This window comes from Cricetulus griseus, chromosome 2 (assembly GCF_003668045.3).
Source record: "Cricetulus griseus strain 17A/GY chromosome 2, alternate assembly CriGri-PICRH-1.0, whole genome shotgun sequence".
In the NCBI taxonomy this organism is placed as follows: domain Eukaryota; kingdom Metazoa; phylum Chordata; class Mammalia; order Rodentia; family Cricetidae; genus Cricetulus; species Cricetulus griseus.
The window spans coordinates 127,094,401-127,114,705 of record NC_048595.1 but is presented as its reverse complement, the minus strand read 5'-3'; the positions used below and the strand labels follow the sequence as shown (position 1 = coordinate 127,114,705).

General features: G+C 32.8%; 1 protein-coding gene across 1 annotated transcript; it reads right to left on the bottom strand.

The window, feature by feature from the left end:
- Positions 1–1,511: 1,511 nt before the first annotated feature.
- Positions 1,512–20,075, bottom strand: Triqk (triple QxxK/R motif containing). The gene is made up of 3 exons (XM_035439047.1): positions 20,015–20,075; positions 6,917–7,002; positions 1,512–1,625 (listed from the first exon to the last, which is right to left on the bottom strand). Exons 1-3 carry the CDS (start codon positions 20,073–20,075, stop codon positions 1,512–1,514), a joined length of 261 nt encoding a protein of 86 aa, XP_035294938.1.
- Positions 20,076–20,305: the final 230 nt, after the last annotated feature.

Sequence of the window (20,305 nt, the reverse complement as noted above, 5' to 3'; positions counted from 1 at the left end):
TTCTTCTGTCTCTTGAGTCTGTGAGTTCAACAGGAAGAATCCAGCAAATAACACTGGCTAAGTTTTGCCCTCAGATGTTTGGCATAAATAATCTGTGAGGATATTGGAACCTTAGGCTGTTTCACACTGATGAAATGAATTATGCTATTTAAAAGATTCTACAGAACAAATGCTACACTGACATACTCAGCTTTTTGCCAAAGTACCAAGGAATATCTGTTTTTTAAGAAACAATTTCATGAAGCCAGAATTACTCCTAGAGTATTTATTAGTGAGCTTCTGTCTCTTGGCAAGTATGGACGTGATCTTAGAATTGTATGATTTTTTAGAAAGTCAATGTACACTCTAAAACTTTGCACATATTTCAAAATAGACATTTTCTATGCTTTATATCAGATAGGAAGTAATGTCAATTTTGTGGAGATTATACACCATATTTTATAAAATTCTGATTGCCAATAAAATATTGAACAGTCTTTATGCTATAACACAAAATACATTGACAAAATTTACAGAAAAGTACAGATAAAAGTAACATGTAACATATATATTTCTGTTATTTATTTTTTGTTACAGAGTGGGAATTAATTCTCAAGAGGCAAAATGTAATTTTAAAAAAGCCTTTTTAATGCTCAGATTTAAGAGACAACACAATAAAATGATTCAGTGTAGGTACACTCCTGCTAATTCTGCAGTGTGAAAAACTCTGCACAATTTAATGGCAGATTGTTACACAGCTCCCTAACAAGAGAGGCAAACTAATACTGCAGGCAGACAGAACAACCTAATTAATATAGAATTCCAATTTTATATTAATGGGGTAATAAGTTAATTAAAATCAAGATCAACTGAACTTTCTATTTACACCAGTTCGGGCAGCCCAAGAGAAAAGGAATTCTACTTTAGGGACATATGTGACTCTTTGAGCTTCTGTTATCCAGGTGCCATTTCTGACGAAGCACATGTGCACTGACAGTTGGCAAGGAAGGAAAAGATTTCTGTGGATGTATGTGCAGATAGTTTCCTTAATGAAATAAAATATGTCTGGAAAGAAAGCATGCTTCTTTGTAAAATAAAAATTTACCATTACTTTTGTTTTATTCTTAGGTTGTGAATATGATTTAAAGTATGCTTCTGCAAATGACAGTGGATACTTTTTCTTACAATATACATAGAATAAAACAGATTTAGTGATTTGTAACGAAGATATACATGTAAATTGGGAAGATATCTGAAAACTATGTTATCCATTTTATCCAAATGTATCAAGAATAGGGTATCAGCCAGAGCAGAATGATTTACAAAGTATCGAGTAGCATGCATGACTCTAGATTGCTGGATATGTCTCCAGATAGATACTTCAAGCCACTAGGTACAAAGATATTTCTGCAAACTGACAGTACCAAGAAGAAAATATTAAAAGTGTTCTAGTTTGGGAAATTGGCAAAATATTTGTCCCCAAGGATGCTCTTATCAGAATTATTTCCCTTCCTTTATTGATTGCTGCTCATCTAATCTTCATCTGGGTCCAGATCAGAGTCAATATTCGTGGAGAGTCGGAGATAAAAGAAAGCATAGAAAGCCAGTAGTAGGGCCAGGATAGCTGCAAGCATGAGGCCAACTTCCTGGGGGAAGAGAAAACAGTAGACCTGAGCTAATGAAGAAAGATCAGCTTCATCAGATACAATAACTATCACTCCATGGTGTAGGCTAAATAATGTCAATTCAATAATTATTAGTAAGAAATCTATTCTTCATAATAACATACATATTGCAAGAGCAAGCACATAGTGGGTGAGGCCTTTCTATTAAGATTTTTCTGGTGATAAAATTTAAATTTATTGTTTTAATATATTTTCTTAATTTTCAAAATTTTAAGTGCAATCAATGTAGTTTGCGCTTACTCCCATTGAGTACATGTAACTATTTTTAAGTATTCTATTATTTATTAGTGATATCACTTACCATAAGATATTTTACAAATCATCATTCTATTTTCTATTGGGAAAAAATGCCTGTGATCACTGATTCCACAAAATAGATCCTATATAAACATAATATTCATTTTATTTAGATAATAATAGGATTGCAAAATGTCTCCCTTTCCTTCCTGCTCCCAAACCTTCCCATATACCCCTCCCTGCTCTCTTTCAAATTCATGGCCTCTTTTACACTAATTCTAATTCAGCTTTGTTTCTTTTTTCTTTTCTCTCTCTGTATCCTTCTATCCTCATCCTTTTTTTTTTTTTTTTTTTTTTTTTTGGTTGTTTGAGATAAATTGGCCTCTTGTTTAATGACTGAGCCTGGCTTCCAGCTCTTGCACTTTCTACCTCAGTCTCCAGGTGAAGTGCTGGGATTGCAGTTCTGTGCCAACATGCCTGGCTATACACTCTACTTTTTAGAACTCTAAACTTTGTAACTTACATTGTGGGTTACAAAAATGAACTCTGAGCTCATGATGTATAAGCTGGTGTGATTCATCTTAGCTCTGAAGATAGGGATTGTATGCTAACTTTGGTATTTTGATGTCGATTATATCAATCATTTAGACCAAATAATGTGTAAAATTTAACATATGATAAAAGTACATTTTCCTCCAAAAATATCAATGTGGGTGTATATATGTATGTGTGGGTATGTCTGTTTTACAAAGTAAGTTTCTCAATACTAACATGTTTTCTTACTGCACAGAAAAAAGAACAGAGTCAAGTTCAGATTCCAAAAAAATTAAAATGCCCTACTGATTTTGCTTTTGTATTGTATCTCTTACCTGGCATTGTTTCATGGGGAAGCAATTCATTTGCACTTGTATGGATATATTTTAATTTCATATTAATGTAAAATAAATAATTCAACATGTGCCACCTATTAAACTTTAAAAAATTATTAAAATGAATTTGACATATAATCAACATGAAATTTCGAGTGAATGTTGAAAACACAAACACATTATGTACAGATTTTCAGTTTCTTGATTACATTTATTTAGATATCAAAACTATGAAAAATAAATATTGATAGAAAGTACAGTGTGGAAAACTGTGTCAATAATTTTTGTGGAACTTGATTTTTAAAATCTAATATATCAATGTAATGTCAAGTGAAAGTGAATTATTCTTTGTTACGGCTGGTACACATTGGCATCTCCAAAGGGCATGGCAGCATGAGACAGGTTTCATTTATTTTCCCATAGCCACAGCTGTGCTCCCAGGCCCATCTGGTTAAATGGCTACTAATTTTAAGAGGAGGTAATAAACAAGTGACATGACCACAAACTCCATCTGCTTTGTAGAGTGGACAACACAACCGATCAACAACAGCCATCACTTATATCAGCTCAATGAGAGAATGGAATTTTTATTCTTGGTTCAAGGCTGTGTTTCTCATCTTACTGATAACCACTCTTAATTTGTTCTTTTCCATTCACTATCCTTCAGACAACTTGTCATTCCCTCATGAAATTTGTTCAGGATATTCAGAGGTATTAAGAAGAATGTTAAGGGTAGAAAGTAGAGATTATACATAGAAAACCCCCTGTGCTTCAGTGCTATCTGGTCTGTGTGTGACAAGCAAATGACTTAAAAAACACTGAGGGTGATGTCACAAACACTTTCCTTCAAAATGCTGTTTGGTGGAGGCAAACACCATGGAAGATAACTGGAAGTTTCATGCCACAGTCAAATCTGGAAATGAAGCTTTCGGGGTGCTGGAGGCTGTGACTACAACCTTAGACACCTGTAGGCATATGACTCCCTTTCCATGATTTGGCTGCTGTTCAGATTTAAACCAGAAATAACAAAAAGAACAGCAACATTTCAAGCTGTTCCTCCCAAGGGATGCTGGCAGGGTCTGCCTGACACTGAATATTTGATTGATGTGGAGATGCTAAGTTTTCTATCCTTATTTTCTGTGACGGCTATATTTTTCTAATAGACCTTTAAAATCAGCAAATGAAGATCTGTATTCTTCTACATGTTGGAGAACACAGGTATCTGCATTCTATAAGAGTTTTAGTGATATGAACAACAAATGTGTCTCTATATGCGTTTCTTCTGCTTTTTCTTTGATTCTTTTTCTTCTGCTTGTTTTGTCCTATTACAGTTTTTCTGTTTTTGTTTTGTCTTATTTTATTATGCTTTAGAAGCCTGTTTAGTTTCTAGCAAGAGCCAGAAGGGCATGGATCTGGATGGGAAGGGAGTTGGAGTTGGGGAGGATCTTGGAGGATTTGGGTGAGGGGAAACTATAATCAGAAAATATTGTATAAAATTATTTTCAATAAAATAATTATATTTTAAGCTGAAACCATTCATTGTTCCTCCAAAACATTTCTACTACTCAACTGTATATTTAGAACAAGGTGCCAGCCAGAAGCCTAAAGGGCAAATGCCTACATCTCAACTTATCATCCCAAGGCTCAGTGCACTTGGTTTAACATAGTAATTCAATCTGGAGGTGATTTCCAGTATAACAATCTTTTGAAGACAATCACATCTTATTCACCTCTTTCCAGAGGCTCTATAATATTGTAATAGCTCATAGTGATGTGTAAGTAAAACTGGATTAAGTAGTACTGATATGACTTTCATAGTAAGCATATTAAAAGTGTGTGATGGTTTAAAGATTTTAAGTCACTAATAACCATAATACGAACTTCACAGAAAATCCAGGAGCACTATGTATCATAATGGCTACACAACACAAGAGCAGCCAATGTAAGCAAGACTCTTAAAACTATTCAGGGGTCTTATTTATACAAACTAGATTTGGCTAATTTTGGATTTTCCCTAACACTTACTAGTTACAGATGCCTTAGACATGGTTCAATGCTCTATATTCTCCCTATACTTTTTAGTTCTGCTGACAGCTCTGAGGTGAAGGATACAGATTTAGTATCCTCTATTCAGATTTAGTCACATCCCTCATGCCAACAGTGAGGGCTACAACAGATGTGATCTCAGACCTTTTATGGCATACTCAGTTTTGTTGTCATTGGTTTTCTTTTTGTATTCCATGTACCTGTTCATATTTTCTGTAGAGTCATATTATTTGAAGAGTATAACTACTCTGACTCACTCAAAAGTAGTAACAATATGACATTATGGTCATCCTGTATCAACTAGATAAGAGTTAAACATGTTTGATGTTCATTAGTTCTCAGTTGCTTCTCTGACATTATCATTATGGATAAAATCACTCACCAGGGAAATTAAAAAGCATTAAAACACAATTGCTGAAGGAAACTCTGTTATTTAAAATACTATGGCAAAATGACAAGGCAATCAAAGTTTGACAGGGCAAACTAATTTGAAATGCAAGACACCTTCATGGTTCTGATTCTTAAACATTTTATATCATGGTATGGCCTCTGACCACACATTTTTGTAAATGTAGTTAAAGTCTTTGTTTCTCAAAGCTCACCAATTAGAATGCTATGCTAGGTTATTCAAATAGTTCTATACTCTAATATTAAACACTTTTTTGTGTATACCTTTATTGTAAAGAAAGCTAAGAAAGGGGAATTCTTTATAGTTTTTAAAACAGATATTAGCGACTAGCATTGTAAACTACTTTAACTTATAATCAGAACACAGTTACTTCCTCAAAGCAAAACCAAGAGGTGCAATGGCAAATCAAATAAGGGGTGTACATAAAAATGTAATATATAAACATGAAAGGCTTCATTATTTCAATAATCTTAATATACAACAATTCATTAAATTATTTTAGTGATATATTTTGTTAACATTTCCTTGATAAATCCCTAGTATGTTGTGATACATAAAAGCAAATATTAACTGTTTCCTTGGAGGATAATGTTAAAATTGTCCCTATTATGAGAGTCAATCACCATGTGACCAAACAGAAAATAAAACCTAAGCATTGCTTTTTAAAACCCGTGCCATAGAATATCTTTTATATGTGAATTATGAAAGAAAAACTAAAAACATAAATCACTTTTAAACAAAAAAATCTTTTTGTTTTCATTAAGACCTGCCACACAACCTTAACTTAGGAGATTGTGTTGTGAAAACAGTGTATCACACAGCAATCAGCAACCGGGGGCAAAAGGAAGGCAGTGTTTCATGATCATAATAGCAAGTTCTGGAAGATAACCAAATATATCATCTGGCAGTTCAACAGCTGTTACAGATTGCTGGTAATACCTTGGCATTTGTTATAAGCTATAACTTAGAAAAATTGATTTTTTTATCTGCCAGATGAAAGCCCAAATCTTCTTTTAACAGTTTAATATTTAAATAAAATATTTGTATTGGTCATTTTTACTTTACATACTTGGTAGTATTGGCTCCAAATGGATTTTCCTAACTAGTTTACTTCATTCTAAATACTTGGTGAGCATTTGATATGAACATCAATAAAATAATTTTGGTTTTGTTAGCACATTGGACTAATATCCATTAACATTCTTCTTGGTTGCACTTATCTCTCATAAGCAGATAAACACTGGTTTGCCAAAAGGACAAGTTTGAAGATGTCATTAGAATTTCATTATACAGACTTCTAGAGACAATAAAAAGACAGTTGTATTCTGACAATGTAAATAAATGTATAGTGAGATTCATATGTCAAGGGTCTGACTAAGCCGTATACATGACTGAACTGTTTGAACAGCAGTTATAATAGCTAATATAATAGCTTTAGGAGAAACTTGTTTTCTATGTACTGTAGATACTACATACTTTAATTATAACTGTTATTTTAAGAGTCCTCAAAATTTCAAGATAGAAATGATGTTTTCAAATAAGTAAATTATTTTACAAAACCTTCACTTCTGACACTTTATTGAAATTGAACTAGCTTAAGATGTTCAGAATTCAACACTCACACTACACAGTTGTATAAAATGAACTGGCATACATACATCAAGTTATAACTTTATCACACAGAAGTATACCTTTATGCCTATTGCAGTTTTCTTTGCTTCTGCTTTTAATTTGGTTGCTCGTAAAATAGGTTTGGTTTTTTTATAATCCTGTTTACCTAGAAAGAAACAGTTTCAGACAATGAGTTATGCTTATGTATAATTCAAATTTCATAGTCGCCTATAAAATGTCAAAGAATGTTTACATAATGTAAAACATGGGCAGAGAACTACATGGAAATTCACAGGTGAGATTACCATAAACATCACTTACAGACCAGTATCCTTTGATTCTTCTCAGAGGGTGACTCTGACAGACATCTTGATTTGATGCACAGAATGTCAAAAAAATTATAACTTATCTTTTAGAAAATAAATATTCACAATAAGTATATTTTTTGAAACAAAGGTAATAGTAAATGAATATATGTAATTATATGATTATATATAACCATATGTATGCATAATTATATAATTATATATAATCAAACATTAAATAAATTGCTTTAGCAACTAAAAAATAACTCCTGTTAAATTTATAATAATGTGGATACATTAAATGACTAATTCAAATGATTAACTTAAGAACTATTTGGTCATTTTTCTCTGAGACTAAAAGAGGAATCTATAAGCAATTGACTTTAAACTTCCTAAATTCATTAAAACAAAATCTGACTAACTTTCATTCCTTTCACCAGAGGACAGAACAGACATGACTAAGTAAGACAGAGGATAGTGACATTTAGATATGACACTCAATCTTCTTTACCACATTTCACAGCCAAAGCAAAAAAAAAAAAAAAAAAGCAGCATTGAGTTAGTGTCACAAAATTTCTGGTTTTGGTGTACCATCTGGTGACCTCACTGACAAGCTACAAAAGCAGTACTCAGCTTCAGAAAAAAAGGATAGATTTCACAACAAAAGGATTATCAAGAAACATATGTATATAAAAAAAATCTCTTAAAGGAAGCAAGTAGGAGCAGTCTTAAGTACAAAACTATAATGTAGCATTCTAACCAGCAGTTAAATATAGCCTATTTCACAGCCTCATTCTGCTTTCTTACTCTCACCTCACCCCTTTGCTCTCAGAGGCCAGTTTCCAGCACTTATCCCCTCATTTTCCTTATCTAAATGATATCTCACTCCATTTTTCCATCCTACTCACACTCACATAAATCTGAAAGCAGCTGATCTAAACTAAAGGATGTCATAAAAATTGAATGGGAAATACATCTGCTTCTTAATGTGTCTGCTAATGATTCAAAAGTACTTTTAAACATAGTATTTAGAGGTAGAAATGGCAGAGAAGTGAGGTAAATTAACAGTAGTGATGGAGAAGTGCTACAGTTGAGTTCATTGGACACACACAAGTGTTTCTCCTCTGGCTAAAGGGCTCCATGTTAGCTCCTAAATAGCGCCTGTTTTCACACTGCTGGGGAGCAGTCACTCTGCACCTACCTGCAGAAGTTTAGTAACTATTATTTGTTGATGGGGTTCAATGATGTAGAAAAGAGTCATTGTAAAAAAAAATGCACATCAAATGTTCTAAATTTAAATAAGTAATTAGCAGAAAAACATGATTCTGACCCACATTAAATTGGTAACGTTTAATTTTGCTGGAAAAAAAGAAGAAAAAAACTTGACAAGTGTTCATTCTGATTTCACATCTCAACAGTCAAGTTATTCTTGCATTAGTCCTGCTGAGATATAAACAGTTCGGAACAATGAAAGTGGTGACATACCTTCTCCACTCACGGTTACCAAGCACATTTCTGATGAAAATTTGAAAGAAATGTGAAGATCACAGATAAAAGCAGAAAGAAAACACTCTCACTCATCTCCTATAGGCCTTATAAGAATTGTAGGGTAATAACAGAGAAAAACAAGTATGAATGATGACTTTAAACATGACTACTAAGTAATAATCATTATTTTATATAGTGCTTCATCATAACATGCAGCAGATAGGTATTAGACTCAATGTAACAGGAAGAATTTACCACTCAACTTGTGGTTGGTGCCATAAAAGCATTGGTTGAGTTCTCTATTTCACCTAGAGTCTTTTACAGAACAAAACTTCTCGATTATCATTGAAGTGGATACAAACATCTAAAAGTGCCTTTAAAATGGATGTTATTAAAATTAGTATTCATCGGTAACATCTCCAAACAACACATCTGGCATTAATTTCCCATTCACCTTCTGGTCCATGGCATGCGCCCGCATATACTACAAATACGTTTATAACGAGAATATTCACGGACCATCTACTAAGTTCTTGAAACTCAAACTATCTTTCTATCATAGCCAGAGAAACTTTTAACAGGTACACTTTTTATTATCTTACAGTGTCTTGTTATGTAGACTAAGCTGGCCTTGAACATAGACAACAATCCTCATGCATGCCCATTCCTAATGCTGTAGTTACAGATGTTGTCTTCATATGTATACAAACAGTAGATATTTATAGCTTCACAGAAACATGCTCACATCTCTGTGAAAACCATAATAGACAGAAATCCTACATCCCTGTTTTTAGAGTACTTAAGTTATCGAAACTAGCTAATCTAGATTTTTATATGTGGAACATTAAGTTTGCATTTGATTTTGAATATGTTAATAATACAACTGGGCTGGATAATACAGCTTAGTGATTACATAAATGTTTAGCATGCACAAGGCACTGGATTTAATCTCCAAGCACCAATAACAATAAATAAATGTGAATAAATATCCAGAGTATTTCTCAGACAATTGCTTAAGTTGTATATAGGGAACAATAAACTGATAATTCCAGCCAATTAAGATGATATCACTGATTTTTGTGAGTTATCACATGTTTTTCTGCTTTTAGTTATAGGTTGCCAACTCACGGGTTAAATATACATATACATCATGCACAAATATATAATATGAATATTTATCCTATTTATGGAAAAAGTCATTCGGAGACCTCTGTTATCATTTGAATATGAAGTGTACTAAAGGCTTGGCTCTCAGGTGGTGCTCTTATTTTGTTTGGGAGGTGTTAGACACTTCAGGAAGTTGGATATACCTGGAAGAAGTAGGTCACTGGAGTCAAGCTTTCCAAGATTAGACCTGGTTCTTTTACCCTTGTCTGATTTCTGTCAGTCAGCAGGTGAGTAAGTCTCTATGACATACTCTTGCTGTCTTGAAAGCTCATTATGGGCTTGGAATGAAAAGACTATAGACTACACCATTTGAAACCACGAAGCAAAATAAATTCTTCCTTCCAATTATTCCTTCCAGTTATTTCAACAGACTGTAAGCATTTTAGCACACTCTGCATTATTTCTCTATACTCAATAATAAACACATAATTTTCTTTCCAACTCTATGTCTTAACAATTTCTTTACCTTCATTTCTGCAATATAATTCTGATACTCTTTTAAAAGTTTTTCTTCATTTATTTGTTCTGTGTGTTTACATGAGCTACAGTGCATGTGTGGAGTTCATAGAGGACAGTTCTCTTATTCCACAATGTAGATCCCAGGTATCAAACTCAAGTCACTAGGTGTGGTAGCAAGTATCTTTCCACTGAGCCATCTTGTCCACTTAACATAATAATCTTCAGCTCCATCCTTTTTTCTACAAATGACATAATTTCATTATGTATATTTAAAGACAGACACACTGGATCAATGGTGGAATAAATGTTATGGCAGTCACCAATAACTTTTTAATGGATATAAGACCACCTCCATTAGATAGAAACCATATCTAGCACTATTAATGGAACCAAGAACTTACTGCTAAACAGGTTATAGGTCCATGGGGAGAAATCAATACTATTATTCTGCTAAATGGACAAGTATCAAAACAACTCCTAATGACTTATTGATACAGCCATAGGTCAGTGTATGTATCAACCTTCATCAGAGAAACTTCTTCTTTCACCAGAGGATAAGAAATATAAAGACCCAGACTCAACTAGTCAGTGTACATAGATAAAGAAATGAATACAGAAGAAAACTGGAAGTTTGGTAGGTAGGGAGGTGAAGGGAGAAGAAAAGTTAATGGGGTAAAGACAATCAAAATATATTGTATGAAATTATCAAAGAATTAATAAAATATTATTAAAATTTTCAGTAACATTAAAATATATTTAAAAACAAGCATTTTTCCTAAAAAGAAACAAATATTTAAAAAATATATATACTCAAAATATTCTTAGTAAAATCATAAATTTTAATACTAACCTAATTATCTGTAATCACTCCTCATATCACATTTAGGAAAGGATACAGTAATTCATATGATGCTCTAAATCAATATAAAATCTATGTGTAATGAATTATTTCATACTTAAAGTCGTATTTGTTTTTAATATCACAGAGCTTTAAGTAGAAATTGCCTTGGTTTAGTAAAAACAAACAAATAAACAAAGCTAGACAACTGCCTTTAGCTCTATCCTATTCAATTCTTTACCTCTGGCCAGAAAGGAGATTGTGTCTTTGCCTTTGTTTGGGTGGTTGCTCAGGTTCATTATCATGTGACTATCTGGTGACTGTTTTTCAATGGTCATCTTTAAGAAGTAAACTGTTTTTTCTTTCTACTTCACATTGGCCATGTTCATTATCATCATGTGGCAGGCAGCCTGGTCTTCCTCTGCCTTCACTGCTTTACACATTAATGCTCTGTATTTTCTGAATACTGCATAAGCCGCTTATGACTACATTATGCTATCAAACACACACACACAGAAAAGCTTCCTACACTGTTATTCTTGTGATGAAAATACAGCTGGTTCTGCTTCAAAGGCACACCCTTTCACCTGCAAATGGACTTGCTCCTACACTTAGTCCTCAATTCATTGTCTTTTATTTGTGTCTGCAAATCTTTAATTGCCTTTAATTAGAAAAAAAGTAAATTCAGTGCTTTAATCTTTCAAATACATTCAATCATAATTCTGTCTGGGATGAATACCAACTTCTATTCACTGTCTGATCTCTATTACAAAGATATATAATTTATTGTCCATTTATATAGACCACACCAATTAAGATACAATAGAAAAGAAGAGAGATAACAGTCAAAATATTTGAAAAGAATAATTTGCAATCTAAATTTAATTACTCAAATGAATTATTGGAAGATGAGTTATTTGCACCATGCCAAAAGTACTGAAAAGTAATATTTGTTAATCAACAGTAAAGACATTTATCTTGCCTTCAACATTTTTAGGATAATTTTCAACTGCTTCAAATCCCTCCTCGTTTATTCAAAAATCCCAAAATATTTTATAATTTTTCTCATACTACCAGAATTAAAAATAAGAGCAAGACAATTTGTTACATAATCTCCTAACTGTCATATGAACTGCCATATGACTTTTTATTGTATGTACAGTAGAATTTAATATGTACATAATACATGTAACTGCAGAAGTTCCCTCTGAAAGCAACACTCAACAGTTTTTCTTAGGATATCTATAGGAAACTCCAGTGGATATATCAGCAAACAATGTGCATTTTGATATCTTAAAGATAAACAAAACTAGCCAGGCGTTGGTGGTGCATGGCTTTAATCCCAGCACTCGGAGGCAGAGGCAGGCAGATCTCTGTGAGTTCGAGGCCAGCCTGGTCTCCAGATCGAGTGCCAGGATAGGCTCCAAAGCTACACAGAGAAACCCTGTCTCGAAAAAACCATAAATAAATAAATAAATAAATAAATAAATAAATAAATATAAACAAAACTACAAATACTCATAAGAAAATATCTATTTAAAATAATAAAGTTGATATTATTACATAACAAGAAAAATTTGAAACATTGATCAATAAACATATACAACTTTAGCTATTGCAAGTCATGTAAAATGATACTGTATGCTTCCTTAAAGTTAAAAATAATATGCATATAATAGTAAAATTTCAAAAAGAATTCTTTCAAAATTTTACAGACATCTGGATTATAACAAAGAACCTGGTAAATTAATTCCTAAACATGTAAATCTCAGGCCAAACTTTTAATTTAATGATGTCACAGAGATAATTCCAGCAATTTTCAGTGCTGGGCAGAACATATTGAAACTAATCAAACACTGCAAAGGCCATAGCATAATTTCAAAGCTTATAAAGAAGCAATCCCTAAGATTTGTGATACTAAAGGAAAACAAAAAATGGCTAAGCATGGTGAAAGACAAAAATTTCACAAACTTTACATCTTTTAGCAAGTCTATTTAAACAGACAAGGACAATAACAATGACACACCAAAGTGGAAAAGGAAAGCCCACAAGGCCTCAACCCTTCACACAGAACTACAGTCTTCTAAGGAATGATGAAAGCAGGACAAATCATCTTCTCTATTTTACTATTATATGCATATTATTTTTAACTTTAAGGAAGCATACGGTGTCATTTTACGTAGGAAAGTGAATACCTACTGGTTATCCAACACCAATGCACAGCCCTGAAAACATGCATATAAGTAATATACAGATGGAGCAGGCTATACTTAGAAATATATATGTGCATACATACATGCATGCAATTCATGAAATAAGAGGTCATGAATTTGAAAGAAAGCAAGGTAAGTGTAACAGGAGGGTTTTCAAGGAAGAAAGGGGAGGGAGAAATATTGCAATTATAATCTCAAAAATAAAAATTATATGTAAGCAAATTTTGATTACATACCTCCTGTGAATAACACTATAGATACAAGTAAAAATAAGAACATCTGCCTTCAAGAATACTAAAATTTAATACATACAAGTAATTATATATGAGAAATAAAAAGCATACTCAATATGGTCAAAAAGTTGGAAAACATTAAATTTCATTAAATCCAATGTGACAGAAAAAAAAAAGGGGGGGAATAACAAAAACTCCCAAGATCCGTCGTACAGCACAAATGTGAAACTTGGACAGACAGCACAGTAACACAGACAAGGGTCCTATTCAGAATTTCAGTGCAGAGCATGGCAACCACCCTGGAAGGGCCTATGGGTCATAACATAACAACCAGTTGACCAATCAACACAAGGCAAGCCCTCCAAGCCTGGAGGCACACCAATCCTGAGCCTGTGCATACCCCTAGACACTCCCCTTATGCTGCCCTATAAGATCTCTTCACAGAGGTTTCCAGGTGTCTTTTTAGCCATCCGCCATAGTGGATGGATGAAAGACCCGAGCTAACATGGGGTTAGCTCGTTAAACTACAATAAAGCCTTTTTTGATGCAGTTTGCATCAAAAAAAAAAAAAAAAAACTAAGAAAGAGAGAGAAATTTAGGTTTGTAAATAATTAAGAATGAACAGATATAATCCAAATATTTCTGAGATGTGAACAGAGTGCTCACTAGTAAAGAAAATTAACTTTAAATGAATATAAAATGAAACTGGAAAAATAAAAAAACTTTCATTTACCATTAATGTTAGAAAGAAAGTTTGTTTGCCCCAAAATAAAGCTACTATGCATACAAATATAAAACCAAAATATTGAAGTCCAAGTTAAAATGAAGAATAAGAAACATGCTTGAGAATTAAACAAAAGCTAAAAGGGGGATTCTGAATTCTACTTTAAAACAAAAAAAAAAAAAAACAGCCAGAAAAGAAAAACTTTTCAAACACATTTTTAAGTCATAAGAGAAATGGGATAATAAAATAAAAATAAATATTAATTTTTCAATGTTAAACAACAAAATGATAGAAATTAATTAAAAATAGAAAAGTCATAATTTTAGAACATTTTAATTCTTCCTTAACAGAGGCATTTAAATATATATATATATATATATATATATATACATATATATATGTATATCATACAATATACATCTGAAAATAATAATTAGTATAAGTAGTGTTGTACCTAAACATAAGCTACCACAATTGACTACATAGAAGAAGACTTCTATCAAAACCTGGTAACACAGAAAACACTCTTCACATTTTTTTTTTTATGAATTTAAGTTGTTGCCAGCTGTAGTTTGACATTTACATTTCATGTAAACTTCTGGGCAACCAGAGACAAACATAAATAGTAGATACAAAAAAGATAAAGATTGTAGCATTAAAAATATCATCAGACTGCACAGAAACAGAAAGGCAGGAAAAATGAAAAAGAAAAAAGAAAACAACCAAATGGCAAAAGTAATTACTGTTCTATTGACAATTATTTTAACTATAAATAGATTAAATGTACCAATAAAGAAACAAATAGCTGAGGAGACTTCTAAGAGTCACACTAAATTGCTTCAAGAGGAGAGTCACTTTGGATATAATGATATATAAGCTGCATCATTACAGAAAGAGAGAAAAAGGATATTGAAGAGGGAGAACAAGGGAGGGAGGGAAAGTACAAGAGAGAGAGAGAGAGAGAGAGAGAGAGAGAGAGAGAGAGAGAGAGAGAGAGAGAGAGAGAGAGAAAGCAATTGAGCCAGCCAGAGGATAAGCACAGGAGTGGCTAGGCTTACATCTGACAAAAATAAACCTTATAAAAACTGTGACAGATGAAAAACGTCATGATGTACTTATAAATGAGCCAATTCAAAAGAATAATGTAGTTATTATACATACATCCTTAGTCTTCAGAGGGTGGTTCCAGGACCCTCAATAGATGCTCACATCCAGGAACTCAGATGCTGTCAGCAGTACATCTCAAAACATCTCTCTAAATTTTGTTTAGTCCATAATGCAGTACAAAGTCTATATAATGCTGTACTGTTCACAAAATGATGGTAATAAACTAACCCTACTCATGTTAAGGTCAGAGACAATTTTTAATGTATCTTCATTCTAAGCTTAGTTTAATCCATATATTATGAATCCTATGGGTTAAGAGGCATATTTTATATGTAGAAAACTTTAAAGTATATGCATATATACATACGCATGATCTATGAATGCATGGGTGGATGTAGATAGGTAGCTGGAAGGATGGATAAATATATAGATAGATTGATACATAGATGATAGATAGATAGACAGTCAGACAGATAGATGGTATACAAACATCATGAAATCAGGGAGATTACTATGAAAAGGAAATAATATATTGTCAGTACACAGTTTTATTTATCAATAGAGCAACAAGCTGTAATACTGGAGTTAGATAATGCACCTCATAGATGAATACAGAGTATCTAATCTGGTAGTAACAGATTACACATTTTTTGAGGGCATGCTAGCATTCTCTAGGATGTACTAGAGCACAAAACAAAATTTAAGAAACATAAGAATACTAAACTCACTAAAAATATCTTTTCTGAGTACAATGAAATTAGACATCCAGTTACACAGCCAAATGGGAAAATTCACTAATATGATGTAAAAGTAAATAACTCTTAAATAATCACTGGTTGAAAGAAACATACTGTGAAACATGAAAATGAACAAATTAATAACATGCACTAAAGTGGGTGTCACAGTTTGAAATTCACACTGAAATGTTATTCACAATCCAAATGCTACTAATATTTGGAGGAAGGAGGTAGTTAGAGTTATGCAGAATCATCTAAATGGATTCACAGTGGGACCGGAGACTATAAGAACACAAACACAGACTAGCTAGCATAGAATTTCCCTCAATTTCTAACAGTATCTGATGGTATGTTAAGAAACATCAGGGAGACACACACAAGATGAAAGCCAGTGCATAACTTTCTGAACCTTTCTTCTATACATACTATTGGCTTTAGTTTAGGTTTGTTAAAGCAGCAGAAAATGGACTGACACAGCATGGAGTAGTGTTTAAGCAATAACTACTTGCACTAAAAAGAATCATCCTAACTAAGCAACCCCAAATAGCTCAAAATGATAAATATAGTTAAATAAATGCAAAATAAGCAGAAGGAAGGAATAATAAATACTAGATAAGAAGTGCACGGAATACAGACTAAAATGCAGTAAGAAAAAACATTAACAAGAGAGTAGGGGGTTTCTAAACTGAGGAAAGTGAACAAATATCAAAATGAAGATGGGGAAATTAAAGAAAACAAACTCAAACATAAAAAATCATAACAGGCTACTGTAGATAAGTATATGTCAACAAACTGAGTAACTAGAAGAATGGGAGTATTTATATAAACATGGGTATATTCCTAGAAACAGTTTTTGGCTCATGGTATGAAGAAGGAATCAAATATAAATAGAAACCCTAAAGAGACAAATAACAAATAAAGATGCTGAATCAGTAATCAGAAGTCCCATGACTAAAAGCATCTAAATACTGGATGCCTTTAAAGATGAATTCTACCAGACATTCAGAAAAGAGCATCCTTCTTAAACTCTTCAAAAAAAAAGTAGTAGAAAACATTTTATTTTTAACCTGGTTTAATTTATATTCCAAAACTAAGCAAAGATATCATAAAACAAAAAATATTCCTGTATTTATAAGAAAACAGATGCTAAACTCACTTACAAATTAGTGGAAGGCTAAATTTGATACTACATCTGAAATATCATTGACACTGACCAAACTGTATTCATACCACAGTTGTACTTAATTTTAATTGTAAACTTGTCTAGATTTGGACACCCTATGAAAACAGACCTCTGGGTGTATCTGTGAAGATGTTTCCAGAAATATTTAACTGAAGAAAGGATATCCATAATGAACTGTGCAGTCCTGCACCACTGGCTGAGCTTTTTGACTGAATAAAAGAATGAGACTTGAGCAATGCTCATTCCTCTTTGTTTTCTGACTTGGATGCAATGTGACCAGCTACTACATACCAATCCCAATATGCTTTCCTCTACATGACAGACTGTATAACTTGAACAGGGATTCAATCCCTTCCTTAAGTTGCTTTTGTCACAGCAATAATGAAATAAGAGACACTAACAGACAATTGTTACCAGGAGAGGGATTTGGGTTGCGGTGAACCTGTTCATTAGTTTTGGGGGCCTTTGGAATTAATTTGTAGGAGGAATGTGAAAGAGCTTGGATCTGCAGGTGAGAGGAGCCCTATGATGTTGTAGAAGAGCTTAATCAACAATTCTTGCAGATATCTCAGAAGACCACAATGCTGAAAGAAAAGTGGATAGTGGAAGCCCACCTCATGAAGTTTCAAACAACAGACACTCTATAGGAAATTGGCTAGAGGATATTCAAGTGCATTCTGCCAAAGAATCTTCCTACATTCTGCCCACAGTCTGGTAACTTGAGTCAACTAAGTTAATAAGTAATATGTATATAGCAAAAAATGAAACAAGCCATGAATTTGAAGTAGAGCAAGAGAAGATATATGGGAAATTGGAGGGGGAAAAGGGAGAAATAAATTATGTATGTAGTTGTTTGCTCTTTTTACTCTTAGGTTCTTTTGACTCTCATCTCACCCAGCTCCCAAAATAAATACACAGAAACTTATTCTTTCTTATGACTGCCTGGCCTTAGCTTGGCTTATTGCTAGCTAGCTTTTCTTAACTTAAATTATCCCATCTACCTTTTTTCCTCTGGGCTTTTATCTTTCACTATTTCTGTATACCTTTCTTCTTGCTGGGTAGCTTGGGGGCTGGCCACTGGAATCCTCCTCACCAACTCCTTTTCTTGCTCTTCTTTCTCTCTTCTCTTTTTATTCTGTCTGCCTGCCAGCCCTGACTATCCTTTCTCCTGCCCAGCTATTTGGGGATTCAGTTCTTTATTAGACCAATCAGGTGTTTTAGACAGGCAAAGTAACACACCTTTACAGAATTAAACCAAAGCAACATAAACAATGCAATACATCATTGTATCATTAAACCAATGTTCCACAGCATAAAGGAATGTAACACATCTTCAACTAATATTCCACAACAGATGTAATTACAGTATAATCTCAAAAAGACAATGATAAAAAGAAGTAATAGATATCTTTGGTTGCTATACAAGTTGAAGGACAGGGATGAGGAATATGTAAGTCAAACAGAACCAAGTCCCAGCATCTAAAGATCTAATATGGGCTACATTTAATAATATTATACATTGTAGAACAGAAAATTGATGAGTAGATTTTATGTGGATTTAGCCTACATAAAATTTATTCATTATGTGGAATAATGAATGTTCTAATAGACATCCCTATATCCAAATATATTGGTATGTGTATTTATATATATAAATATATGTAGATTTTATATATTTATACATAATACAAAATAGAAAATTTATTGATTGCCTATGAATTCTGTATTTGTTGTTATTGTTTTATTTTGTATGTCTTTTTTGTAATAGTTTTAATTTATGGAGTTCGTGTTTGGGGATATTATAAAATAGATGCATATAATTGTTGTACAGTTATTTTAATTATCTGAACTGAATTGAAATTTCTTTTTTATTCTTCAATTATTTGAGGTGATTTATTAATTAATTACCTTTTTGTTTAAAAAAGAATAGGTAGAGGTAGAAGAGGAGGAGAATGGTGTGTTGATAAGGGGAAGTTGTCATTTAGTGTCTCTTTTCTCTTTATTACATTTTCTTTAAATAATATGACCCTAAGCCACAAATTCTCTAAAAACTCAGGTTTTTTGCCTTGTGCTCTACCCATGGCATGAGTACTATGTAAGCAAACACTTCATGTGCATTTAGAGAGAGAGCATGCCTTTAGAGCAGGCTACTCCCTTCTCTTTCCTGTGCTGTCTTCTCTCTAGATGACCATCTTTCTGAGGGGCTTTATCCTAGTATCTAAGGATATTCTTAGGATTCTAATCAGTAAGGTTATGCATCTAGTCTCTCAAGTCTTCACTTATGACTCCTGTAAAGTTCTTCTTTCCAAGATCAGTTCTACATATGGCATTCATATTTTATTCAGTATATTTTAATGTAGTATTCCGAAATAACTAAATAACTGCCATCATTAGACAACAGAATTAGATTTTAAATGTATATAAGGGAATAATATTAAATGAGAATGTGTAAATTAGTGTAAAGCAGAATTTATTCTTAAAAGTAGTAATATTTTTGTTTTTATTCAATTGTTAAAAATCACAAAAGCACTGGGAAAAGCAAATACAATAAGTATAGTCTTCATGAGGAAGTAGGGTTATATTTGCTTTTCCTCCTAAAAACTTATAAGGTATTTCTTTGTTTTCTATTTTTGTGAGTAGTATATATTACAGAAAATGTATTCCTTAATCAACATACACAGCTATCTTTTTCTTCATTTCCATTCACAGACACTCAGTGCTTACCAATTTGCTTTCTGTACTGATCAACAGGAAGTTTTGTAGTGGAAGAGTCCTTTCTACCCATCTTTGATCTCCCAAATACCTGCTAAAAAGAAAGAAAACAATTATAATGAAACACTTAAAAAAAAAAAAAAACACCTAAAAACTCCCCCAAAGTTCCTTAGGATCATTTTTTTTTTAAGCAGTGAGTAAAATGCCTCTGACTTAAATTCTTAGATTTCTACAAAGAAAACAAATATTTTAAATAAATCATCAGCTATACCATTACTATTGATAAAAATCTTCACCAGTTTA